Source organism: Melanotaenia boesemani, chromosome 4, assembly GCF_017639745.1.
Source record: "Melanotaenia boesemani isolate fMelBoe1 chromosome 4, fMelBoe1.pri, whole genome shotgun sequence".
NCBI classification, from domain to species: Eukaryota; Metazoa; Chordata; class Actinopteri; order Atheriniformes; family Melanotaeniidae; genus Melanotaenia; species Melanotaenia boesemani.
In genome coordinates this window covers 11482333-11510113 of record NC_055685.1, presented here as the reverse complement: position 1 = coordinate 11510113, position 27781 = coordinate 11482333, and the positions used below count along the sequence as shown (strand labels likewise).

Genomic DNA, 27781 nt, shown 5'->3' with positions numbered 1-27781 from the left:
CACAGCAGGATTATTCAAACTAAATGTGCTCTTTAACATCTAGCTCAGTACCTCTCTATGGGAGATATAACTTGCTCTTGAATTGCATGTATCAAAGTCTATAACACCTCAATCCCAGTGGTTTCACACAACTAAGGATCCCTACAAGGACTGAGTAAAAGGGTCCATCACCCAGTGTGACTGATACTGGAAGGACAGGAATTTTCTTTATGAAAAGGACTCTCAGGACACAGAGAGCCAGCTACTTTTTCCCTTCTTTACTGTTCGTCCAAATAGATGCAGAAAAGATATAAGGGCTCATAGCGGCTCAGGGCACAGAGAATTCAGCATGAGTTCAGCTACCTTAAGCCCTACCTTAAGCTCTCATCAGCAAAAGGCAGAGGGTGAAAAGCCAGAAGCTTTACAGGCAGAAAAATGGCTAACCTCAAAGGCCAGGTTAGCGTGCAACATCATCTTCTCATAGTATGATGAAAACTGCAAACAGAATGCATTCGCAGAAAAAGCCTGTGTCTTACCTACATGTTTACTTGAGGACAGCAACAAAACGGTTTTAGTGAAAGTGTGTTTGTGTCAGCAACAGATATGTCTCTGAAATATGTGTACCAATATAGAAAATATATTGTTTGTCAGAGGATAAATTAAAAGGCTTCATTTGGAAGTAATCTTGTATTATTGGTATGGGTTTGTGGGGAAGGGCAATTAAAATATATAATTAGTTCTTCTGCATCAAACACTGTAGAACAAGCTTCTCTACCAGTACCTGAAATACTTCAACTATTAGAACACCACTGCAGACGTGCAGGAAAACTGTAAGCATATCTTAGAATCGTGTTTAACCAAGGAAGGAGAAGGCTGTGGAGATGCAACCAATCTGGGGAGCCATCACTTGATAGGAGGGCGATTAGAATGGCGAGAGGATTGGCCCTCTTGCTGGGAGGAGAAAGCCACGGGCAGACTAAATTAAATGCAGTACAAACAACCAACCTTAGAGCCACTTATTTTCTTACGGACCAAAAGAAGTGGGTCCAGTCTAAAGGAAAACTTTACCAATCTTCATACTTTTAGGTTGTAAGGGTTGGGCTATACAATTTTTCTCTATGACACCTGTCGACAGAGGGCTAAAGGTGTCAAGGTGAAGGTTGAATTAGGTGAATTTGAGAGAATAAATCCATGATTGCTGCCCACCCAGTGATTCAACAAGCTTAAGGACCTCAGCCCTGACTATATGTAAGCTGCAGCAATCGGTGACAAGACGTCTGAGGTGAAAAGACGTGTCTCAAAAATAAGGACAAGGCATCAGCCGTTTTTGTTGCCAGCAATATCTAAGTAATGTCATCCTCATCCTCCTACACTCCACCACAGAATTGAGAAGCTGACAGAGATATAGATAGATATTCCAATTTAGGGTCTTCTGTCAGGGGACAGGATGTGACTTTCAGGGTTGTTAACACTCTCAAGCACTGATCAAGAACTTGGAGTGGTACTGCACAAACGTTAAGCTCCTAATTGATTATAGTTGGTGGCTACTGAATAGTTAATGCAGAAGTGCATCAACTACCTGTAAAGAATTAATTATATCTTAACTGCAAATAAGAATCAACAAGCAATCTACATTTATAAAGACAAATGGACGTATTTGTGTGATATTCATATGACATATGACTGTTTTTTTCTCTTAACAGATGTAGCTGTAGTGGAGCTTTCCCCTGTAAGAATAAAAGCAATTTTTTAAGCCAGGCTATGAATTCTTCAGGAAACATTTGTTTAGATAGTTCCGGGGAATTCAGAGCTTCTGATCTGATTGCACAAGCATTGGCCTTACCTTCCAATAACTTTTCATAGTGCAAATAGACTTCAGTAACAAGCAGTTGCAGCTGTTGTAAAACTGATTATGTGCCTGCTTGTCTTAATATTCTTGTGTGTGCACTTCTGATGTTGTCTGTCTGCAATGGATCATATTGCCTGCCAAGATTTGTCTTCATTATCATGAGGTTTCAATGTTAGCACAAGATGTTTAACACACGATCCTTTGTTTAAATTACAAGCTTCTTTTGTAACAGGGTTTGATTTGTTGTTGGAGTCTTCCAAATCTAAACCAAATACTGTGTAGTATTACCAGCTACTAACAAAGAAAGCAAGGCTTGCAGTCAAGCAAAACACTCTGGATGAGCACAACCCTAATACACATGGAGTATCCCCCCCCCCCAAAAAAGGATCTGTGCCCGTCTTGTGCATCATAAGAGAAAGGAATCAGTGACCTAATTAAAGAAGGACAGAGCTACAATAAGCTGCATGCTGAATTGCTGCTGTTGGCTTCGAAACATCAGTGCTGCATGAGTGTCGTTACTGAATGTGACCCAAGACGTTCTTTGACATTGTTTCATTTGCAGTGTGATGTCTATCAGCAGTACGCAGTTCTTCTTTGAAAAGCTACCTGACCCTGAAAACTAAACCAAAAAACATCGCCTGTACCTGCTGCACATCTGGACAAAAGCTATCGAAGCTTGATCTTTCTAGCTTAAAACAGATTTATAAACCAGACACACACCACCAACAAGTGCAGGCTTTGGACTAAAAACTGTATTTTACATATATTCAAAATGAAACATCATGTCAAGAAGTTAGATTTACAGACACAAACCTGCAATGATGACAAATAACCATCTAATGTAACCTAATCCTTTGAGACTTGGTTCCTTTTTTATTATTCTAACAGATGTGACCAGCGAAGGAAACCTTTAATTTCTCCAAGACAATACAGCTGACTGCCTGCACTGACCATTCTCAACCTGCTTAGAGGATTCCTTAGAGAGACCTTTCTTAGCTACAGCACTAAGCCAACATATTATCAACCAGTCCAACCTACATCGAACCGAATACTGAGATTTACACAGAGTTTGCAGAGAACCATGTTGCTGAGAGCCATTTGGAAACAGGCCAGTCTAAAGCCACCCAGGCAGACACAGACAACAGGATGACTATTGAATGGTGCTTTAATTGCCTGATATCTGCGATTATTTGTGAGGCACGCCGCCGTGTAGACGTTTAGTCAATGATTAGTGTGGATCTGCCTTTGATTATTTGCTATTTCTACGCGTGCACAAAACCTGAAGCCACTGTTTTCAGCAGGCTTGTGCCACCTTCAGTAGTTTTCAGTTTCACATCAAGGTCATCCAGCAAAACCCCGGACGCCTCTTCTGTAAATAAAAGCCACGTCTTTCACTCGTGGATCCGCATGATTGACGTATCCTGTGGCGCGCTGGCCTGCTGGATGCTCCTTTCTTACCGAGTCGCTGGATTTACTCTGGATTTCAGACTGCGGGTGACAAACTAGCACGGCCCCCAAAATGAGCTGACTGCATTCCCATATACTCGAATAACAGCTGCATAAAAAAGGAGCAAAAATCCCGGGGATATGAACTTAGTCTGTCATCTATCATGCCAAAGCATGTGATTTGTCATTGCGCCCTGCAGAACGGCAGACACATGCGGCTGGAGAATAATAATCATAGTAATAATAATAATAATGTATACACCTAGGCCGAGAGGCTGTCATAGGATAATAAGACTGCATTGATTATTTTCCAAAGAGGTAATAGGTATCATTGCTTAAGACTTCGCTTTATAGCGACAGCTCACAACTCACACCAGAGCGACGCCCATGCAGCCACAAGCCGCTGGACCATCGTTTGTGCGGGTTTTTATTTCTTTTTACCCCCCTTCGTCCACTGAAGCCAGTTTCGGTCCCCCCCTTAAGTGTGATAATCGCAGGCCACATTCCCATGGGCATCCGTGAGAACCAAAGTCAGCAATGCCATGAAGCCTTTCAGAGCATCTCACTGAGACACAGGTTGATCTATAACCAAGAGCTTCACCGACACTCATGCCTGCAAGACAAAATCATCATTTAATGAGGATATTTTGTTTTAAATAGGCGTCCTTACCGTATTACCAATCGAAGCGACAAGCGCATCCAGTGCAGAGACGAATCACAAAAAACCCTCTTTTTCGCTCTTTCGTATAGTCACCACAAAGCAAATGTATCTTCCCAGTCGATATGTTTCTCTTGCTGGTTTGGAGCCTCGGCTCCGACTCTAGCTATTTTTTTGCTGCTGCAAAACGACGCGGACAAATCTTCCAGATAGAAGGGATGAGAATGAAGCTGAGGGTGTAATAAGCCAATAGGTGCGTGTTTGGTATCCCGATCAGCGCTCACACAGGAGGAGGAGGAAGGTCTCCCGTCCGTTCAAATGCACTGTAAGCCCGGTGGAGTGCAGGAGGAGGACCGAGGCGTATCTCTCTCTCCTCTCTCGCTTTTTCCTCTCTCTCTCTGTCCGTCCGTCTGTATCCCGTTTTCTCCCTCCCTCCTTCCCCGCCTGTCTCTCTCTTTTTGGTTGCCTTTATGTTTTTACTTACTTCTGCTGGAGTCTGCAGGCGCAGAGCGGCCGCAGAAGCAGAGGACCGTGATCTACACACACACGCACACACACAAACACACGCACACACAGAGAGAGAGAGAGGGGTCAGAAATGACAAACCAATTTAGAGCCGCGGTGAATACTCGGTTAATCAGAGCGCAGCCCGGCGAGAGGAGCGTTACGTCGCGGGCGGGCGGGGAGAAGAGGTGGGTGGAGGGATGAAGAGAGAGAGAGAGGGAGAGAGAGAGAGAGAGAGAGAGAGAGAGAGAGAGAGAGAGAGAGAGAGAGAGAGAGAGAGAGATATGATTCCTGCCTGGGGGATGCAGGAAGAGAAAGAGGGAGAGATGAAGTGGGGTGTCTGGTGGAAAACAAGGAACTGGACCTCGCTCCTGGATATCTGGACCTAGGGCTCCACCTGCCGTGTGAAAACACAGGGGTTGCCAAAATCCTTGGCGAGAAGGTGGAATAGTATACCATTTCACAGGATCCGATATCAGAGTGTTTTGGAGTGATTCATGACTTGGTTCATGATAGCATATCTGAGAGGCAATAGTTGGAGAATTGGCCCACCGGAAAAAACTCATTCATTTCGTCAGATAGGAAAAATATTTGGTCCAAACACGGCCCACTGCAGTTTTCTCTGTTCCACATTGGACCTTGATCGACTCTGTTGACTTACAGTGTGCGGCTGTTTTAAATCGTCCACATATTTACTAGACATGACAAAAATCTATTTTCTTTGAGCCTTTTGGACAGTTCTGGCCTTCAAACAATTTGCTGTAACCCACGTTAAAGACTGCTCATGACATTTAGTCAACATCTGGCTCTGATAACACATGATAACACATGCTAAAAGTCGCCAATGTGTACTGAAATCACAACCCTATATGAAAATTGCTGCAATCTGGAATACATTTAATGACTCAACATTAAATGAACTAGTGGCCAATGGAAAACTTCTTGGGGAAAAAAAGGTAGGCTGGGTAAAGAAAGTCAGACCTACGTCTGTTAGCGCTCAAACCCAGGAGGGAAAGTACAAATGCATGGAAGCAATGAGGCAGAAATGTTAAATGAATAAAAGACAACTATGATTAGGTCTAAAAATTCAAATTCATTCATGAGCACAATTATTTTTGGGTGATTGAATATGCAGATTATATTTAAATGGCGCATGCATAATCTAACTGTAGTAAATAAAAAGCCTCCATCACGTAGATATATATATAAAAACAAATTAAATAAATAAATAAGCTAAACATATTTGCCACGAACCTAATGTCGGTATTGGCAGGTTGTACACTGGATTAGAAATAAAAACATTGTTTGCAGACAACTGCGGGGACTAGTTTATGACTTGAACATCTAAATGGGATTCATGAGCATTATTTACTGTTTATTTACATAGATTACTCAGAGACAGCTCTTTTTCATCAGCCCAAAGGGATGAGCTCTTTGTGTTTGAAGCTCAGACGGGGGCATGCGCACTGCACGGTGCGCTAGAAACTAAAGTGCTCATGTCCCGTCTTGATATCTTGCCGCTTCTCCCTTAGCTGTTATGACTTGTCCCGTCAGAAGAGCATTATTTCTGCGATTTGGTAAAAGGTCCTGTGCACTGGAGAAGGTGGTTTCTGGTCTGTGTTTGGATCTCAAGGACCTGTTGATCGTCGCCTGGCGCTGCAATGGAGGTGAGACGGAGCTCTGTGCACCTACTGCTGTCCGTCTGGTCGTCATAGTAATGGAGTTGATGTGAGGTCTGTGAGGTCTGGGGGGAGAAAAAATTACCATGACAGAATGGCTCTTAGATTGCATGTTTCATTATTAGGTAGCTGTGTAAATGTGACTGTAAAGAATCAATAATCCATCTTTTTGTATTTGGAAGCCGTCAGCATCGCTTTAAAATGAACTTATAGATTTCATTAGGCTGCCGTGAAGGGCACATATCCCTGGTGCCTATCAATGGATCCTAATTAGATTTCAGATGAGACGTTGTCATTTCCAGGCCATCGTTATTGCAAATCAAATCATGTCACTTGTATCATGCTTTGAAGCTACAGGCTTCCCCCTTTAGTCAGAATGGTCGGGAGGCTGTGTGTCACAGTTAATTACCATCACTGACTGATAAAGCCTTTTGGAGAAGACTTAAATCCTGTTAAAGAGCATTAGGTGACAAGCAAAGCGCTTGCAAACAAGCATGGCACAGGCCCTGGAGGAGAAAATCTAGGGGTAAAATGATACTTGTTCCTGAACAGATGTAAAATAATTACTTGTGTATTAGTTCTTATGTTTGGGAGGGGGTAGTAGAGGTTTTGCCATCTTTGTGCCAAAATAACCATTAAAAAGTATATATTTACCAATATATACCAATTAATCTCTTTCCATCATCTTCATGTTGCAGGAGCCAAACAGAGAAGTATGACACTTAATTGAGGCATCAGGGAGATTAAAATAAATTTGAGGATTGTGTCAGGCAGCGATGGAGATCATGGGTAAGTGCCTTCTTTCTCTTTAAGATGCAGAGGCAAAACATTCCAGTAACCTCAGTAACACCCTTCCGCTCCTCCACCAGCATCCAAGTTTACTGTTAAAGTGTCAAACATGCTTGCTTCAGCGAGACAGGAGAGTGTAGTTACATGTGCAGGTGGTGATGGACTCACACTCTTGTCAAAACTTTGTGGTGATGAGTTTATAGGGTTTTAGCCTTCTGCCACATACAATTACTGGAGTTGTGGCTTGGGCTCATTAGCCACTACTCTGCTAAATGAGCGAGGACAACATGACCAGATGCAGCATGTAGCTTTTGCGCTGTAGTTTAGCAGACGACTGAATGTTTCTTCATTAGCTTTGCTTTGGCCACATGTTCGACAAAATACTAGAAAGTCAAATGTAATTCTCCGGAACAGATGTAAAATAATTGCTTGTGTATTAGTTATTATGTTGGGGAGAGGGTATCTTTAATTCATCATCTTTAAATAAAAACAGCTCACACTGGAGCTGCTTTGGTTTGCTGATATCTAGTTTTTAATGCACTCAAAAGAGTACTAAATTTGTAGCACGGTCGTGGTTAATATTTACTCCTTGTACTTACCCACTTCTAAGTGCTGACATTTCATAGCTTAGCATCAAGGTTTTGACTTTGTATCAGGGTCACTCGGCAGCTGCTGTAACTTGTGAAAATGAATGCAAAGCCAAACCGGAGAAACTCCTGCTTCCGAATGTCACAGATCACATACAATTTCTCTGCAGATGCACAGTGTGCCTTGGAGGCTGTGGAGAGGCTGCAAGCCAAACTGAAGGAGAGAGGGGAGGCTCCCACTCAGGAAAAACTAACCCTGCTAAAGACTGTCCTACAGAGCCCCCTGTTCCTTCATATACTCAGCTTGCAGCAAGCCCAGCAGAAGCCCTCGGCGAAGGTATAGCACAAACATTAGCGTGTGGGTGTTTGGTAGATATTGACTGATGAGGGAAGGAGCTGGAATCAGTCCCAAAATACTGAATGTAGGAACCAAACTGGATGAGTAATCAGCTTACCTAAGCTTACCTCTAAATCTCTATGATAGAGTGGGAGGGATTGGGGGGAAGTGGGGGGTTGCTTTATACAAAGATAAGGAGTCAGCAGAAATCATCTGCCACAAGTTATGATCCGATGTACAGTTTAAGCACAGCATGTGTTTTTTATAGATGCAAAGATCAGCCATGATATTAAAAACTCATGTCCATCATTGTGTTGGTTTGCCATCGCGCCACCAACCCATCAGATCATGAACCAAGGACTTGGGATGGTATATTATTGATCCTTCTTGTCCTTTTGGTTACACAATGTGCACTAAATGGATCAGTCTTGGTCTGATGATTCCCAAAGACACTCGATCAGATTTGGATTTTTGGAGGCCTTTAGCATTTTGACCTGCTCCTCAAGCTGTTTGGTTAAAGTTTCAACCTAATCACAATACACACAAACACATACAGCCCACAAACAGTGAGTTAAAAAAAAGTTGCACTGATATTACAGTATATCATGAATGAAAGGCATATAAGTAGAATCGTGCAATGGTGATTCCTTCATCTGAAACAGTTCATTAAAACAACAGCTAACAGCAGCGGTGGGTATACTACAGCATAAAGTGTCAATGTCTCAGTAACTTGTAATGAGTTAAGGGTTGTCTTGGTCTGATGATCAGAATGTGAACAGTATGATGAAGAGGACTGTTTAAACACAAGCTGTTGCTGAACATTTAGTGGTAGATTCATGGTTAAGAGAGTTCGTTTTTTTTAGTTTCACCTTGTTAGAGAAAAACATGTTGTTGAATGATAACTTTAAATGTGAACAGCTGCATATGTGCATTCAAAAGTTTAGAAAGTCAATTTAAGTTAATCTGAAAAGGTTGCGGTTCGTTTTATGTACATTCTGACATCATAAAAACCTGAATATCCCTGACTTTTGTGAGTAGTGTTAAACATGAAATGACTACATTGGTCCACATTGTAGATTTTGTAATTTGACTATAAAAGCAAAGAACGGAAAAAAATAAATAAATAAATAAATAAAATAAATCAGTTATTATTTTTTCTTTACTGTGTTCTTAACACACCTACAGTTAAAGTTATAATATGTCAGCATCTCAATGTCAAACATGTTTCTATATGATGATGTTAACTTGCTTGAGTTGTCTTAACCGGAAACCTTCATGATGGGGAAAGAAGGGATAGTGTGAGGTGCAAATCTGTAGATATTTGTGGTGCTGTGAACATCTTCATCAAAGAGATTTCTATTCCTTTTTCTACTGTGCTCTTGCTCGCATATGTTAGCACTGATTCAGTTCAATTCAGTTAATATAGGACCAGTTTACAATAAGTCAAGTTAAATTAATCTATATATCACTTTTTAAAACAATAAAGCTGATCAAAATGCATAAAACTGAATAAAACTGGCATCAAGAAAATAAAATAATTAAAATATAAAATCAATAAAAATAACAAATGCAGGAAAAAAGGACATACAATGAAACAAAGTAGACTATTTAGATGTCATATTCCACCTTAAGTGAAAACCAAGGAGAAAAGGAGAGACATAAGTAGTAGAATAATGGACTTTTCCTCAGGATTTGGAGCAGCAATAGAAAAGTCTGGATCACCTCTCAATTTTCATCTAGATCTGGAAGCATCTAAGAGAAGTTAGATAGTTGACCACAGTGCTCTTGCAGGGGTGTTGATGTTCAGACCTGCTGAACGTGGTGGATCCCATCCATTTAAAACTTTAAAAGTCAGCAATAAGACCTTAACATCAATTAAAAAATGAACGGAGCCATCGAATTGATGCCAAAACCAGTCATGTGATTATGCTTTTTTATATCAGTTAAAAGACAAGCTGCAAAAATCTGTAAACGATACCAACATGAGTTGTTCAAACCAGTTTACAGGGTGTTAAAAAAGTCTGGTTCAGACGCAATAAAAGCATAAATAACTTTCTCCAAGTCCTTGAGAGAGATGTATGGCTTCACTTTGGCAATCACCCTAAACTGGAAATAGCTGTGTATTTTTAACTGTAATTCAGTTTATATAAAGTTGCAATGCTAAAGAAACAAACAAAAAATAAACTACAGCTGACACATTTTTTGTCACATTTCGCGTCATGTCATGTGAACACTGCCTGACAGAAAAACAACTGCCTGAGGACAGGCCACCAAAACAATTTATAGCCATTGAAAACAAGGATTATGATAACACCACATTATGGACAAGTGGGCAAACATAAATATGGCATTTTTTCTGGTGAGACTTAGCTGAAGGCTTTTCTGTGATGTGGTTGTATTATACAGACCAGAAGGAGTGGGATTGACATGAGTGCTTGGTCTGCAGCCATATGTATTTGGGCACTGCATGTAAAAATAAAATCTCACAAGATCCTAAATCAAATTAACTTCACCTGTCAGTGGTTTTAATATTTTGGTTGATTAGTAATTCCATTCCAAATATATATTAGACACACCAACGTTTCAACAGCCTATACAGAGCTACAACAAAAACTAAAACTGTCATGATCTCTGTATTAGAAGTAGTTTAGTCAGACTGTGTTTGTAACAGTTGACAACTGAGTAATTAAAACACCCGTAGTTTTCTTGTTGTTTTTCCAAAAGCTGCTTATAGTTGATTTATAGCAGAACTAAGACTAGATGGTGTGAACCAGGACACCATCATAAGATAATTCAAAGGATTTTATAGGGCCTACTTCAGAGATGCACAAATATACAAAATTTTAAATCAATTAAAAACCATTTTGAATCCACTAAAGGACAAGCTGTTACATACAAGACACTCACTGGTAGAGGGTACCCTTAAAGATTATACCAAAAGCACAGTAATCCTAAAACAGGTGCAGTGGAAACCAAGCATAAAAGTTGCAAAAGTGCCCAAATCATTTTCACTCATGCCTTTATTATGTGAAAAACATTTTTTTAAAAAAGAGTAGCATGAATGGAAAGACAAGTTAAATCATGTGAAAAAACCTGTTTGGGAGTTTTCAAACAAGACTAAACTGAAACAGCTCTACTGAAGGAAAAGTGTGAAACTCCTTGTTGAGTTGCAAAAATGTAAAGCAGCAAAACATCTGACAGTGGTTGTTGCTTTTATGAGCTCATAAATTAATTATTTCAAAGGTTTACAGTTTGCACTATGCATAGTTTTGCTGAATGAAAAGATATTTTAGTTATCTATTTTGTTTAGTTAAGTCATTATCTATTTTTTCTATTACTATGACTTGGATGAAGATCACACCCTGTTTTATGAGCAATCCAGACAGAAATACTGGTAGCTCCAAAGGGTTTGCAAACATTTTTTTTTTTAGCTGCATGTGTGGAACATTTATGTCACCATTTAGTATTTTATGCACCTGTTAGTGCTAAGTATCATATCTTGGTAACTGCCCAGTGTAGTGCACTCTAATAATATAATCCACAGCCTCCACACTTAAGCGTTATTAGATTAGCAATGTTGCATGAGCCTGCAGCCATTAAGCATCTTTGCATCCCGGTAAACATGGCACTGGAGTGTGCCCAGCGGTCTGGATTTTTAAAAAGACAATGACACAGTTTTTATTTATTAGAAATATGGTTTCATTTTTATAACATTGATGATGTAATTGCAAATCAAGCCAGTATGATGTTGCTTGTTAGCTTTTTGGAAGCAACATTTGTTCTGCTGTTCATGCAGTTGTCAAAACAACAGTTTTGTGGAACTAAAAAGAAGTCTTTTTCTTAGATACCTTCCTTTTAATGTTCTTCATCTTTTGCATTTTCCTCCTTTACTCTGTCACCTATACCCCATTCCTCCCAGACTCCATATCTCCATTCTTGACTTCTCATTTAGTCTCTTTCCTTCTATCTTCAACTCCTTCACCCATGTCCTTTCAGGCTATTTCTCTTCTCTTGGATTCATCAACTCCCCCTCCATTTTTATCTGGTTGTCTCACCCTGTCCATCTTCTGTACTTACAACACTCCATTTTATTATCTTCCATTTTTTCCCAGTGCATTCAATTTATTTTTTAATTTCCTTAATCTGACCAGGGGAAGGGCATTTCCAAGTCTCTGTCCATGAACTGTGGCCCATGCCAGGGCTTACCTCTTGATGTGAAGACGCTGAGCCATAGTGACTCATATACATGGGCCATGGAGAACCGAAGGCCCAGCAAAACCCTCCAGAGGGATGGCAGCATCTCCTCTTTAGGCTCACAGGAGCTGTCCCTTATAGACATCTACCAAGACAAACCCACTCACATGGAATCTCAGGTATGTGAAAAACAGGGAAATGTACTTTTTACATCTTCAGTTTTGAACTAAATATTTAATCGTTCAGTTATAAAATCAAGTCTGTTTGGCTATCATAAAAAAGTGGTTTATTGGATTTTATGAAGCTGTCATTTTAGATGTGATTTTATTTATTGTAGTACTGCACTCCTCCTCGAATCTCTCGCACCATGTCAATGGGGAGAAACCTTTCTGCTATTGCACATGAGGTACAGTAAGCTTTGTATCTGATGTGTTAGTTAATAAAGGTGTTTCTGCTAATAGATAATGGAATTAACTGCAACATATCTACTACTTCACAATTATTTTGTCTAAAACCTGTTTAATAATATTTGATCTCCTGCTTTTTTTTCTGTTTCCCTCCATTTGGCATGTTAGAGGCGTCATGTGGAGATAATAGAACTGATCAATGATGGGAAAGGACTTGGTTTTGGTATCGTTGGAGGAAGGAGCACAGGCGTCATGGTCAAGACCATTCTTCCTGGAGGAGCAGCTGGAAGGGTAATTCTGTGAATTAGTCTTGATCACAGTTCAGGAGACAAACAGCATCTAAAACAATATCAAGGAATTTCGGGATGTTTTAGAACATATTGTTGGGAAACAGTTTAACTTAGATTAAGTTAAATGTTTTGAGTTTTTCTGTTTGTCAAAATGGCTTTTCACAGGACACTCGCCTGTGTAGTGGAGATCAGATCCTGCGCATCGGAGACACAGATTTAGCAGGCATGAACAGTGAACAGGTGGCCCAGGTGAGACATCACTTTTTTTTTTTTTTTTTTTTTTTTTCACTTTCAAATTTCACTTTTATGAAATAAGTAGAGGATGAGAGATTCATCCATCCATCCATCCATCCATCCATCCATCCATCCATTAGTTCTCTATACCCACTCATTTCGATGCGTGGTTGCAGGGGGACTGGAGCCTTTCACAGCATCTACTAAGCCAGTGTTTCTCAATCCAGGTCTTGGAGACCTCTGCCCTGCATTATTTGATGTTTCTGTATTTGAACACACCTGACTGAAATTAGCAGGCTTGTAAAATAAACTTGACAAGAAGTTCAGTTAATCTGAATCAGGTGTGCTGGAGTCAGAATCACCTAAAACAGGCAGGGCAGGGGTTCCCAAAGGCCACGATTGAGAAATAGTGTAGGATACTAGGCAAGAGGCTTGATGACACATGAACTAGGCTAATGCTGTTTTTCTCCTTTAGTCTCTGTGAAGAATTATGCTTTAAAAAACTTGTAATTAACATTTAACATAGAAGCTCTCATTTCCTGTCACTGTGTATCTGCATCAAAATATTAGTTGAAAAGCAACATTTGTCAATCAGTGTGGCTTTCTTAAGTTTCAAACAAAACAAAAAAAGAGAACTTATTGAATTTTCTACATGGTTAGTTACCTCAAAATAAATTAGTTCAGAACTCTTTGAGAAAACAAACCATTAAAACTGTGCTACTAGCAAGCTAAGCTAATCTGTTACAGTGGTTTGCCTAGCTTAGCTGTGGTTAGCTTTTGCCACTTAAATTTCTACAACAATATAAAGAAACATATCAGGTATTGGGCGAACACTGTAAGGTATAAAGACATGTTTTCTGCTGTTCTGAATAGAAGAATTTTGTTAAGGAACGTTTCCTGGCATTCTACTGTTCATGCACAATGTGGAACACAACACAGCTAATGTCTTTTATGGAAAAGTGGCTGCCAACAGGCTATTATTGTATCCATGGTCACACAGAAATATTTTTCATCTGTTCACAAATGACCACCAGGTGCTGCGAAATGCTGGTACCAAGGTGAAGCTGCTCATTGCCAGGGATGTTACCAAGGACAATCACCTTTCCTCTCCTGTCCTCACCCAGTACAGCTTGGATGGCAAGGTCTGTGCATTTGTGTGTGTGCACTTTTTCTATAATTGATATTAAATGTGTAATAGAGCGTTCTCTGATGCCTAATATGTTATCCCACCCCCCTCTGTCTCTCTTTCATGTCCAGCTCAATGACTCAAGCGATGACTATGAGTTCAGCATGCAGTTTACTAAAAACAGTCGAGGGTTGGGATTTACCATTTCAAGCTATGTGGGAGACCTAAACTCAGGTATGTAGATGGCAAGTTCCAATTTATTGAAGAAATGAACTAATTGCAACCAAAAGGTAGTATTAATGATGGTACATTGTGGGTTTTGTTGGACTCTGTTCAGTCTACAGTGCTGGCGTGATGGTAAAAAGCATAGTGGAAGGCAGCACTGTCAGTCAAGATGGACGCATGCATGTTGGGGATATCATCCTGGCCGTAAGTCCTGCTGAAAGCACAACAAATGGCTTTTTTATTCTATCAGTCTATGCCTCAAAGATATTTTGTGTTTGGTTTAAAAGTTTTAGCATCTTGAAACTTGGAAGGGAAACATTTTTGTTTACTAAATTCTTTTAATTTTTGTTTTACTGCCACCCAACTCATTACCTCTTGTTTTATTCTATCCTTTCCAACTTTACAAATGATCATTTTTTTTACTTAACATTTTGTAAGGAACTTGAATCCACATGATACACTCTACTTTCCACCCTCTCTGACATGTGTTTCTTCCCATAGGTAGATGGAGTGAGTCTTCAGGGCTGCAGTGAACAGCGTGCCTTGGAAGTGCTCAGGAGGACAGGTCCCCTGGTCAGACTGCGGCTGCTGAGAAAAGCTGTCTGTCTGAGTCACATCCTGCCTGTAGTTCCGCCTCTGCAACCCCTACGACACTCCCACAGTTTTCATGCAGGAAACCCATACAAAGTTGGCCTCACCAAGATTCAAGAGACAGGTGCTTTACATTTAGAGAGAGACGAAAAAAAGCTAAATGGATAAGGAGCATGTTGGCAATTTAAGCGATTCGTCCTGTACTGTTGTGATATACATGGACAGATAAAATTTTCTGGGATCAGTTCCTGCAGAAACTGAAACAGATTTTCTTTTTCTGTCTGTTGTTTCTTTCTTTGAACCAGTTTTAAACTTTTTTTACTTCTTGCATGTTGACTTCTCCAAATTCTTGCTGGGAAAAATATTTCCTTTTGTCTAATACAAGTGTGTTGGTGTGCACATCCATGTGGATCCGTGCATGTGGATTCAAACGTGTTCTTCCGTCTCCCAGGAATTTGTTCTCTGCGTGAAATCTCCCGGCGAGCAGCATATGCCAGCAGACGACCCCGACACGATTCCAGAGTCGGTAAGCTCCTCTTCCCATGGTGCACAGCAGTGTAGAACTGGATCATGGGCCTCAGTCTGATATGCTGATTGGGATCACAGAACAGCGATGTGCCAGTGAACCATGCTCTTTGATGGGACTCTATTTATAGTTTTGTGCAATCATGTGTTTATGCAACTCATTCAGCTCATTCCAGATGATTTGTCTCTAACCCTGCCTGCATATATGGCTTTATTTAGACAAGAATTTTTGGGCCTGATTAGAGAGCACAGCCAAATAAGCCATGATTGCTGTGAGGTTTTAATAGATGAATGAGAAAACATCACTTTGCCAAGAAATCACAAGATGTTGGATGTGAATATGCAAGCCTGTCTACTTGTGTGGTGTGTGTATGCTTGTGTGCTTATGCCTGTTTAAGTGGCTGTGTTTTGACACTGCTTTGCCACAAGGAAAAATATGTTGTTTATTCTCAATAATAACACCAAGGGGAATTTATTTTTTGTCCTTCCCTTGTTTATTTCTTTGCACAGGGTCTCTATGTTGCTTTGACCATCTAGGGGTTCAAACGATTTGAATTTATATATATATATATATATATATATATAATATATATATATATATATATATATATATATATATATATATATATATCTGTGGATGTGTGTGTGTGTCTGTTCCTATAATTGTATGCATGTAATGTGAGGATGATTTTCTACGTGTTTTCACATTTTAAAAGGTGTAAAACTGACTCTAGATGAAGAGGAAAACCTGACGAAGAGGTGGCAGCGCGCACTTGGACCTCGATATGACGTGACTGTATGTCTCTCTCTAATGAAAATAAATGCTAAGTTTAACATGTAATTAAATTAAACAAGAGTTATTTATTTATTTATTCTATGCAATATTGCATGTAATTAAACATTAGTATGTTTAAGTATTGTGCAGACTAATGCCTTCCTTTTATGTAACTTTTGTCAGTTAAACTTTCTTTTGCTCGTTTCCTAACACTTGCTTTACTCTTTTTTTCTGTCTGTGTTAAGGTGTGTCAGCTTGAGCGGTTCAGTGAGACCAGTGGTCTGGGCATCAGTTTGGAGGCTCGGGCAGGACATCACTATTTGTGTTCCATCTTACCTGAGGGACCTGTTGGCCAAAGTGGCAAGGTCTTTATTGGAGATCAGATATTAGAGGTAACCCCTGACTTTTTTTTTCTAATAGATCTGTTATATAGTAAATGAAAGAAAATCACTCAGACCTCTTAAAGGTGAGAAATCTGAATATCATTTGCCTGAAAAATGCCCCAAAGTATATTTTGTTAATTCAGTGAGTTAATATATGTGTGTGTGTGTGTGTGTGTGGGTGTGTGTGTGTGTGTGTGTGTGTGTGTGTGTGTGTGTGTGTGTGTGTGTGTGTGCGTTCTGCAGTGATTCAGTTGCTCCTTGATTTACAAAATAATGTCTCATGTATGTTCATGCTAGGTGAATGGGATCCCCCTTATTGGAGTGACACATAAAGAGGTGGTCAGTATTCTGAAGGGGCTCCCGGTGCGCGTATACCTTGTGTGTTCTCGCATTGTGCCGCCTTCAGTCCTTGACAGTGATGAGGAAGATGACGGTGTCCATCTCAGCATGAAAGAGCTGCTGGCTGAATTCAATGACAAGGTGAGGACATAACCTGAATGAGGAATGAACAGGAGAGATAAAGCATTATTTTATATTTATCTGTTATAGATTTTATCAGCCTTTCAAAGGATATAAAAAAGCAGCACTGATGTGCTCTTTTGTCTGTCTACTCCTGTCTCACCTGTCCCAGCTGGACCAGGGCTGTGTTATCCCTTGTCCTACAGCTGAGGACATTACCAAGCGTGGTGTGCCCCCTATGTCACCTCCTCTGGCCATGTGGGAGAAAGAGGCTCAAGTGGTGGAGCTGGAAAAAGGCGAGTTGGGACTGGGCTTCAGCATCCTGGACTACCAGGTCAGAGACTGCAAATAGAACAGACTGGAAAAGGGTGCAACTTAAGGATATAAGTAGATAAGTAGGGTAAACATCAGGAAAACGAGGAACGAGCTCATGTATTTTGTGGGAAGAACAATTGCATTTGGGTATAATTTTACACAAAACCCCTGACACTAGAAATGATCAATTTCTGCTTAAAATTCTACATTCAATCACCTTTTTTGAATTGTATATAAACGATTCACTCATCCTTTATTTACCATCCATGTAAATTTTAAGTAAACTACTCCCTCCCACCTTATGTTATACTCTAGGATCCAGAGGATGCAACCAAAACAGTCCTGATAATCCGGTCCTTGGTGCCTGGAGGTGTGGCAGATCAAGATGGTCGCCTGTTACCTGGTGACCGATTGATGTTTGTTAATGAAACTGACCTAGAAGGCTCGAGTCTGGATTATGCTGTACATGTCCTAAAATCCACTGGCTACGGTCCCGTCCACATTGGTGTTGCCAAACCTCTTCCAGTAAGTAAGAAAAAACTAATACAATGTTTTGAAATATGGTCATTAAATCAATTCTGTGTATAAAACTGAGATTTGAGATTTATTTTTTTTTATCACAAACTTAAATAGAAATTTCAAAAGACAGAAATTTTAACTTTTGGGATTCCCTTAGCTACCAAACTTAATCTTTGTTGGAACAAATGAAGCTATGTGAAGACAAGTTCACCACACAATTAATATATATTAGAAATAAATAGAAAAAAAATCATCTGTTTTTTACCAGATCTTAAAAAGTTTTGGTGCATTCAACCTTTAGATAAAAGCAACACACTGTCATTATTTGATAAAAATTAAGCCAAAATGTAAACCCAGTGCGTGATAAACTGAGCACATCCCATGACTGAATAACTTGTAGAGCCACAACATTAAGAGGAAGCAACAGTTTTCTCTATAATGTTGTCTTACACAGTGCTGTGGAGGAATTTTGGTCCACTCATCTACTGTTTCAGTTTGTTGTGGTTTTTGAGTGTTTGTTGCACAGCTCTTGTTGTTGTTGATTGTTTTCTTTTACATTCATTTGCTGTAGAATTGCTGCTCTTTTGGGGATCATTGTTTAGTTACATGAACCTATTTCAACCAAGCTATGGCTGTCAGACATTTAAATCTAGAATACTTTGGTTACAGAGGAGTGCATGGTCTACTCAGTGACTATAAGTTGCCCAGGTTCTGTGGCTGCAAAACAAGCCCAAATCATAACCCTACCACCACTGTGCTTACCAATTGGTATGAGGTGTTTCTGCTGATTTTGTCTCCTTGTTTTTAGTAAACATGTTGCTGTCTGTTATTACCAAGCATCTTGCTTTTGCTCTCATCTGTCCAAATGACATTGTTCTAGAAGTGTTGTGGTTTGTTCAGATGCAACTTTGCAAACCTTAGCCATGCTGCCATGTTGTTTTTAGAAAGAGGAGACTTTCTCCTGCAACCCATACAAATAAGCCAAACCTGTTGTAGGGATTTTTCAGACTGTCCTTTCGGATACTTACACATGCTGATGATCAATTAATGACGTTAATCTGTTTATCAGCACCTGACTACTATTATCCCTTTTTAAATTGTTTAGAAGCAGCCGAAAGGCAACTAAAAACATAATAGAATTTCCCAACAATATGCAATATAATTACTTCAATAAATGTTTTCTCTGGAAAAGTATTGTATTTCTCCTCCTTTTTGTTGTGGACTGTGGCTTAGTAACAAGGAACCGACTCCAGTTACAGGCCTTCTGCATTTTTAATGCAGCTGAGAGATGAACACAATCCTCAACCACACTACAGATGGAGAGAAAAGAGGAGTACAGGGTGTCTAATTTACAGTCACCTTCCATAGCCAGTTTGCTTCAGCGCTAATTTGCTCACTTTTGAAGCATAAAGATTTTTTTGTGTTGTTTTGTTTTTAAAGGTTACCAGATTTATTTATTTTTTTTATGTCCCACACTCTTCAACTTTGGAATATTGTATCCTCAGCTGGAACTGTGCGGCGGCTTGACGCCCATCTCAGAGAGGAGCACACGGGCTTCATGCGATGACACAGACAGCCACACTCTGATTAGCCTGCTAGCTGAGCCGGCTGAGGCTAATATCAACACAACTTGGAACTTTGAAGACAAGAGTGTCTACCAGCCGTGTTACACGGTATGTCATACAAAACAGAAATGGCACAAATAATTCCACAGCTAAATATCATGTTTTCACCTCACTAATCTCCTTTCATTTGATTTGAAATGAAGATAATCTTGGTTCAAATTAAAGTAGTCTTTGTTTATATATAACTTTATAACACCAACATTTAATATTTTTCTGTTAATATTATTTTATTTTATTTTATTTTATTTTATTTTAATTCCTGTGCATACCATGTCCTGAGGACAGATCTGTAATGAATGAAATTGTCCAAATTTACATGTATAAATGGTTCTTGAACTTCAGAAGAATTTGTTATTGTCAAAATTTGCACGTTCATCTTTCAGGGTTCTTATAAATGAGTATTTGCTAGTGTATTTATTAGTGTTTTGGGCTCAGTGGGCAATGTCTCTGCTGTGACAGTTGCAGTAACACTCTTGACCGTGTGGTCTATCACGGAGGAAGCAATCCTCATTATCATGCAAACCTGAGATTCTCTGGGTAGCCATTTTAGCTGCTCCAAAGAAGATTATTGTGTCAAGGCCTGTTCTCTCCGTTCGTGTTCTATAGTGGGCACTTAAGAGCTGGTTGTATCACTATCACACGGTCAGGTATAGAGAAAGTGCTTGGTGTCAAAGACTGGCATAGTAGCCTCAACTCACTTCTACTGAGGCAACCTTTTGAACGTGCTTTTACTTGCTTGCCAACTATTTCCTATCAATAAAAATATGCACTGCTTGCGATGGCATATGGTTTAGCACAAGGACATATAGTTCTGCCTCACTGACTCTCACAAATTGTTTTCATCAAAGACAGGCTCTTTGCAAAGAAAGCTTCATAACAATAGTCCTCTTTGTATTTCCTGTAAAAGTAGAAAGATCTCTTCTTTGCCCTTTCTCTTTATAAAGTGCCTGGGAGGATATAGGAAGTCTGCTTTTGTCCATTTTTGTACATTTTAGTGGTATTCCAAAGGCTTTCACCTTAGTAGTGTTTCTCAACCTTAGGGGAGGGCCCTCCTTGGGGGACATAGAGCCACTGATGACCAGGCGAAAAATTTGAAGAGACCTTTTATTGGATTCTGAAAGGTGGCATCCCACAAAAAGGTTTGAGCAAGAACCGTTTCTGTGATGATAGCTTTGGACATCGCTGCCAGGTTGTCTAAACACAACACGCTTACTTTTCTTGAAGCTGCATTATGCTGATAAATATTTATCTTTTTTTCATTGTTGGTCTCTTGATTGTTGAGCTCACCACTATGATACAGAGTGAGTCATCAGCAATAGTCAGATAATGTATTTATTGAATATATTTTAGAATTTCTACAAACATTTGCAGCCCTTCAAGGATAAAACCTGTTGATTTTAGTAAGTTTTCTATTTACACAATCTTCAGGTTGGCAGCGGTTCAGGGTGTTGTAGCATTTTCAAAACTATTGTTTACATTCCCATTAAAGTTGTTAAAGATTTGTCGAAAGAGGCTGAATTGTTACGATTTTATTTAATAATAATAATAATAATACTGTTCCTCCAGCACTTCTCACTGATTGGTTTAGAAAAATGAAAGCAATTCTTTCATCACTTTTAACTGTACTTTGTAGTCTCTTCGAAGTACTATAAGTTCAAATGTCATCATGGAAACTTGAGATGGTGAGAAAAGTTTTAAATGCCATTTCCAACAAAAAAAGAATAATACACTAATGTGAATCTAAAAAAACTATATATATATATATATCATTTGCTGTTTAAACTTTGGATTTATTAAAAACAAAGTACAAGCAAAACATATCAAAAGTCAAAACTGATCATTTTCCAGAGAATATGTACTTTCCTTTAATATGATTTAATATGATAATATGCAATACAAATAAATTAAATTAAATTAAATTATTATTTTAAGTATTTTTCATTGCATTCGAGTTAAAATGATGCTGACAACAACTTTCTAAAAATGCTGCCTAAGGTAGATGTTATATCACTTATTATTTTAACAGCTCTCTTTACAAGTTTAGGAACTGAGGAGATTTCTTGTTATGTTTGGTATGAAACTGAATCTGCACATCAGCTTCTTTTGTTTTGTGTTTTTGTTTCCTAATGAAATGTTGTCAGTGAGTGGCAGGTCTGTACTACAGGCAGATTATTACCCAATCTTTTGCACTTCAGAGGCATGCTGCTGTAATCTTAGGAGAATGTGGTTTGGCATCATATTGCTGAATTCATTAAGTACTTTGAAAAGACATCCTCTAAAGAGTGGCTTATGTTGCTTTCAAACATATTTATTGTTCAGGATTAATGGTGCCTTCACAGATGTCATTGTTACCCATTCTATGTGCACTAATGTGTCCGCAAATATCAGTTTTTGAACTATGCTTTGATAACAAGATGGATGGTCCCTTCCGTGTTTAGCCCTGAAGATGTAGTGTTCATGATTTCCAAAAATGATTTGTTAGTTTGATTCATCAGACTACAAAGAGGGTTTTTCACTTTATTTCAGTACAGTTTAGCATTGCACTCATGATTGCAACAATGAACTGTGTTAAATGCATGTCTGTTTTAATGCAGTGCTGCAAAAGGACCATAAAACTATTACCCTTCAATATTGGTTTGCAACCTTTTCTCTCTCTGAATTCTCTGAATCTTTTAACATTCACATTTATCATACACATATTTAAATAAAAAAACATTTTTCTTAACTTGCCTAGTCATGCTGTTGTCTTGTTGCTAGTAAATTTATTCACAAAAAAAGAAAAACACTCCAACCAGGTGAATAAATATATAGATTGTCTGTAATTTCAGTTACTTTTGAAGTTTAAATAATTGAACATTTGTCAGTTTTGTTTTTTTAGACACCATTTTTCTGAGAACATTGTTGTCATTACTACCTTAACATTTTAGCTCAATGCACTACTGTGCTGCACAGACTAACTTTCTCATGCATTGTTGTCTCATTCTTAGGAAAACCAGCTGCGTCATCGTTTCGTTGTCATGGAAGATGACAGTAAACAGCAAGCTCCACCTCTGCCACCTCGCACAAGCTTTGAGAGGACAATCACTGTTGTCCGGGGCAACCGTAGCCTTGGTATGTTCTCCATCTTTCTCATGGTGATGGTGTCTTGGTGTGTGTACGTCGCAGGCATGGCGATAATAACACTAATAGGAGGTGGTGATGACGACTGCCCTGAAGAGGAGTGGTGACATGATGTGTTCATGCCTGAGGGAGGAGATTATAGCTGTGTGAAAGTCCATGCATGTTCACTGTATGTGTGTGTGTTCTGATGAGAAAATAGTAAGGAGGGCACATGAGTGGTTAAAGTTATATAAAAGTATATCTGTAAGTCAGATTGAAACCCAAGGGTATATTATATATTTAGTTTTTTTCTTTTGTACTCCAGTGATGAGATTGCTCTGTCTTAACTGCAAGTCAAATGTTTGGCTGCTGAAACATGGCAGGAAAACAACAGGGTGCCAGGCAATCCTGCACTTTTATCTAAAGGCATTATGCAAAGCATAGAGAAACTAACTCATTTGTATGCTGGAAACAGGCTATAAGGCACCACAGTATGGGTGTGTTTGTGTGTGTGTGTGTGTGTGTGAGAGAGAGAGAGAAAGAGAGTTTGAAATTATGTAAATGTTTGTGGTTGAGAAAATCAAGGTCACAGTATCATTGCATTCTTTGTGTCTCATCTGTTTGAAATTGTTTATGTCCCCTTGTTGTGGTGTAAAATAAAGCAAGGTCTTCTAGAAATTTCTATGTGGAGGATGTGCAAATTTGGATTGTTTCTGATTTTTATTTATTTATTTATTTTCTAATTTTGAAGATTTATGGCATTAGGGCAAAAATAGACCAGCAGTTTGTGGCATGCAAAAGTTTGGGCACCCTTGATCAGTTTTTTTTTACTTTGATTATCACTATGGTAAAATGATTTCTTTCTCTCAATAATACTTTTTTTGGAATAGAATAATATAAGAAATTGGGTAAAAGACAAAAATTAATGTAAAAATACTCTAAATACCAGCTAATAATCTTTTAAGTTTTATTTGTCTGATTTTAATTCTATAAATTTCCACAGAGGGCTTCTGGTTTTGTGAGGTTTTCCAGCCATCATGAATACACTGCCCTTTTGAGTATCCACAGATTTTCAATTAAGTTAAGGTTGAGGAACAAAAGGAGCCGCAGCAGAAAAGTCAGCTTTTGCCTCTGGACTCTGTATTCTGTATCTTGTCTTACAACTCATCCTATTTTAATCTTTAGCTCTTAAATAGATGCTTTTGTCCTGAATTTGCTTTGTTTAATGGAATCTATTCTTCCCACAACTAGAAAAATGCTCCCCATGCCATAAAATAATTACAAAAGATGATTTATTTTATAGTGCTCCTCTTCATTTTGTAAGAAATCTAAAAACATAAATGAATGCTTGCTTTATATGTTGAAGAAAAATCTTTTATGTTTAACTTTATGCCCCTTTCAAAATGAGTTCTCTTACTCTTTTAACTATTCACAGTGACAAAAATTTTGACTGGGATGCCCAAACTTTTGTAAGTTATTCTAGCAGAGTTGCACTGTGTATGCATAGTGCTTGAATAACAACAAAATAGCATATTCATGTATTACTTCTTCCATTTAAAATAAGGTTCCGAATGCAATAAGCTACTAAATTTAGTGTGAATTTCTGCTTAGTTTTATTGAAGAAACAGTTTATTGTTTGAACAATGAGAATGTAGACAGCTATAAAGTAGGTTTACGGAAAAAGGACTGAGGGAATAAAATGAGGTATTTTTTTCTCGCCTTGCTCATCTAAAAAATTACAGTAATAAGCCCACTCTGTCCTTACTTATTCCTGAATTGTGTGATCCAGTTGTTGTGAACCTGTGCTTGTGTTGTTGCGATCAAAACACGTTTTTTATTTCTTATAGAAAGGGAAAATTCCATTAATTTTACTTAACTATTCTTTTAGCAGAATTTGTAAAAGTATATGTATTTTGACTAAGTGTTATAGTACTTCAGTACTTTTGGATTTTGAAAAAATTCAGCGTAATTTCTTCAAAGTATTGTCTTTGAAATTTGTCTCTTGTTTGTCCTGTAAGTGGCAGTGGTTATGTCTCCAGTTGATTGTATTCCAGGCACTATGATTGTATTGTAATTTAAATGTTAAAACAAAAAACAATAAACTATTTATTTGATCAAAAATAAGCACAGTCATTTCTTTGACCAGCTTCAAATTATATACAACCATAGTGTTGTGGATGTGCGTTGGTAGATAGCAGTGTTGTACACCAGCACCTTAGATCAGACTGCGTTAATTTCTCATAGCATTCCCTCTAATGCAGTGTGTATGTGTGTGCACAAACTGCGCATGTATGTGTGATGCCTGTGATTTACCTCCTTCTGCCTGTTTGCATTAATGAAGTGTTGTAATCCACCTAGTGTCCAAATTGATCTTGCTAAAGTCAGGTGTTTGTGCAACTGGCATGTGTTACCCCTCGAGTCACCTGTGTCCTCTGCTCTGTGTGGGTGAGAGTGTGCGTGATTTTGTCCATGTACCGTATGTGAGTGTGACCGTAGAGGCTGATGCCGTGCAAATGTCAAGCAGGTGCGGCCACGTCTGTGTGATAATCTGCCTTGTGTCTGTCTCGATTATGCTGATTATTGCCACCGTCAGGTGTTTGTTTGGGCGACTATCTGCCTGCTTGGCATGCAATCAAAGCAGTCTTAGCCAACCCTTGATTCACCTGTGCTTGTATGTGCTTGGTTGTGTTTGTGTGTGCTTGTGCATGTTGGCAGGAATGTCGGTGAGTGCTATCAAGGATGGCTCAGGCATACTGGTGCGCAGCGTGGTCCAGGGGGGCTCTGTTTGCCAGGATGGCAGGCTGGGGGTGGGGGACGCCATCCTGGCCATCAACGGAGAACCTGCCTCCAACCTGACCAGCGCCCAGGCCAGGGCTATGCTCCGCAGACACTCTGTTACAGGGCCAGAGATAAGGTGAGGAGACATAATTACAATGTGTAGAGAGCTCGGAAAAAAATAAAAAAATAAAAAGCAAAAAAATAAATAAAAAAGTGCCACATTCTCCATCTATTCTTTAAAAGGAACATTTCATAACCCACCAACACATTCATTAAAGATTCTAACATTCAACAATGTATTTTTTATTATTTTTGAGTAAATGACAACAGGGAAATTATACATATCTGGGTTGAGATATGATAAAAATGTTAATAGGGACCCATTTCATAAAATACAAGGAATTCCATTATTCATAGGTGCAAACTAATTCTGTACCTGTAACTGTATATAAGGAGGATGCAATACCACTACATGAATGTACAATACACCTATGACTCTCAGACCTACCTTCAAATGTTCTACTTGACGGGTAAACTGTGCCAATATTTTTACATAACAGTTTTGTTGGTAGCACCAACTAGCTCCTTTACCACAGTCCCAAATGTTTTATGAAGATGGATGAGCATGATCACATATCAGCAGGCGATGTGGAGCTAAAAAAGAGAGAGAGAGATCTACTTGGCTCCTGAAGTTTGTGTAAACTTTGCAAAGACAAATGCACTGATGGCATTGCCATTTTTTGTGCCAGTAGCATTCTGAAGGCAGGCATCTGTTAATCAGCCTGCAGAAGGGACTAAGATGGCAAAGGAATTTAGTAAAAACCTTCCACATTGAGACAGGAGAGATGCCATTTAATAAAATCGTGCTACATTTAATTAATCCCAATTAATCCCACACATTATGTGTTGTGACACTTATTGTATTTTGTAAAGCTTCTTTGATGCATCTTTTGAAGTTATACTTCACTTTTAAGCTTCTTTGAGTTGAAGGGTGTTAGGACAGATAGAAAGATTTTATGGAAATTGGTTCTAATGACATGAAAGAATAAATCACAACACGGCTGGTTGATAATGTTGTGCTTTTCCCCCCGAAGTTTTGTTTCAAATGATCAAATAACCTTGTTTTTCAGTCATGCACTGTATAGTTTGTAGAACCACCTGCTAGACTAGTTCATTTGCTCCAAGTTAACATGAGCAATGCAATTTTTTTTATGTAGCCTCTAAATTTCACTGCAAAGTTGCTTGACAATTAGATATAAATACACCTACCTACATGCCACCAGTTAACTTTACTTTTCTGCACCTTGGTAATTAAAAGATTATTTACATAACTATAAAGCTGATGTTTGATTTCAAATTAAAGAAGTTAAAGTCAAATTATTTATTTTCATGTATTTGCAGAAAAACAACAATTCTACCAATTGAGTAGTCACAGTTTGGCTGGTGCACCATTCTTCTGCAGAACAGAGCCTACCCCAAATAGTACTTCTGTTCATCTGTTACCATGACAAGACTAATTATCTGCCATGAAATCAAGACCTCTGATGTTAGGGCTTTAACACCTTGCACACTCCCACAGATGTTTTCACTTATTCCAGCTAATTAGAGCTGTGCTCAAGTTGAAGTTAAGCAGAGCCACCACAAATTAACCATTAAAAGTAAGGTGTAACCATCCAACCGTAAGACAAGAATACTCTTGTATCAGATATCTGTCAAGCACAGGCTGCATGTGCACACAATTCTAAGAATAGGTCATACATGATGACTACAACACCTGTAAGAGTGCACCATATTGGCCTATTATGCTACAGAGAAGTTCTTATTAAAGTAGTGATGTCAACCAAAAAGAAATCCAATAGTAAATGATGTATCTAATCAATTAGCAACATCCTTAATCTCAGCTTTCTTAACTGTGTGCAGAAATAATAATAGCTGGAAATAATTCATTTTGTACAAAAAGTAAGAAAATTTGTGTTTGGGGGATCATTTCTTCTTTGAAACAATTCTTCTTGGCTATAACTCTTATACCATAGGAAAGTCTGTTTATTTCCACTATAAAGAGTCCCACATTTTGAAATTGCATCAGAGGGATGGGCAGCAAACTTGAGTATGTGGGTCTATCCCTTGTTTGTTAACAGGGGTCCAGTGTTAAATTGTTAAAGGTCCCATATTATGCAAAATTCACTTTTTAAAGGTTTTCTAACAGTCATATGTGTCCTCATAGCCTGTGTATGAGGCCCAAAAATGAGAAAATTCAGTTTCCTTTCTCACTTGCTTGCTCCACTTTTTAGTGAATGTGTGCTCAAATGGGGGAGTCTGAACTCTTTCCTTTTGTAACCTTACAAAGGGACATAACCACTATCCCTAGTAGTGGATACCATTGACCCCATATGTATAGGTGGTGACAT

At 38.8% G+C, this 27781-nt stretch overlaps 2 protein-coding genes across 9 annotated transcripts in view; one reads left to right on the top strand and one right to left on the bottom strand.

Moving 5' to 3' along the window:
- The window catches only part of adgrl3.1 (adhesion G protein-coupled receptor L3.1), a 139717-nt gene extending 135154 nt beyond the window's left edge, over positions 1-4563 (bottom strand). For all 5 annotated transcript variants that reach the window (XM_041982979.1, XM_041982982.1, XM_041982983.1 and 2 more), the window contains exon 1: positions 3945-4563. The gene's annotated coding sequence lies outside the window, so the exon portion shown is untranslated. The remainder of the gene's footprint in view (positions 1-3944) is intronic.
- Positions 4564-6592: 2029 nt separating this feature from the next.
- si:dkey-92j12.5 (multiple PDZ domain protein) overlaps positions 6593-27781 on the top strand; it is a 49078-nt gene continuing 27889 nt past the window's right edge. For all 4 annotated transcript variants that reach the window (XM_041981814.1, XM_041981813.1, XM_041981811.1 and 1 more), the window contains exons 1-20: positions 6593-6641; positions 6814-6904; positions 7662-7828; positions 11980-12201; positions 12360-12428; positions 12598-12720; positions 12885-12968; positions 13988-14095; positions 14211-14313; positions 14417-14508; positions 14806-15019; positions 15347-15421; positions 16137-16216; positions 16441-16587; positions 16876-17058; positions 17210-17371; positions 17668-17877; positions 19377-19544; positions 22484-22607; positions 25311-25509. In XM_041981814.1, the coding sequence (XP_041837748.1) occupies positions 6892-6904; positions 7662-7828; positions 11980-12201; positions 12360-12428; positions 12598-12720; positions 12885-12968; positions 13988-14095; positions 14211-14313; positions 14417-14508; positions 14806-15019; positions 15347-15421; positions 16137-16216; positions 16441-16587; positions 16876-17058; positions 17210-17371; positions 17668-17877; positions 19377-19544; positions 22484-22607; positions 25311-25509 (2543 nt within the window). In that variant the 5' untranslated portion in view covers positions 6593-6641; positions 6814-6891. The remainder of the gene's footprint in view (positions 6642-6813; positions 6905-7661; positions 7829-11979; positions 12202-12359; positions 12429-12597; positions 12721-12884; positions 12969-13987; positions 14096-14210; positions 14314-14416; positions 14509-14805; positions 15020-15346; positions 15422-16136; positions 16217-16440; positions 16588-16875; positions 17059-17209; positions 17372-17667; positions 17878-19376; positions 19545-22483; positions 22608-25310; positions 25510-27781) is intronic.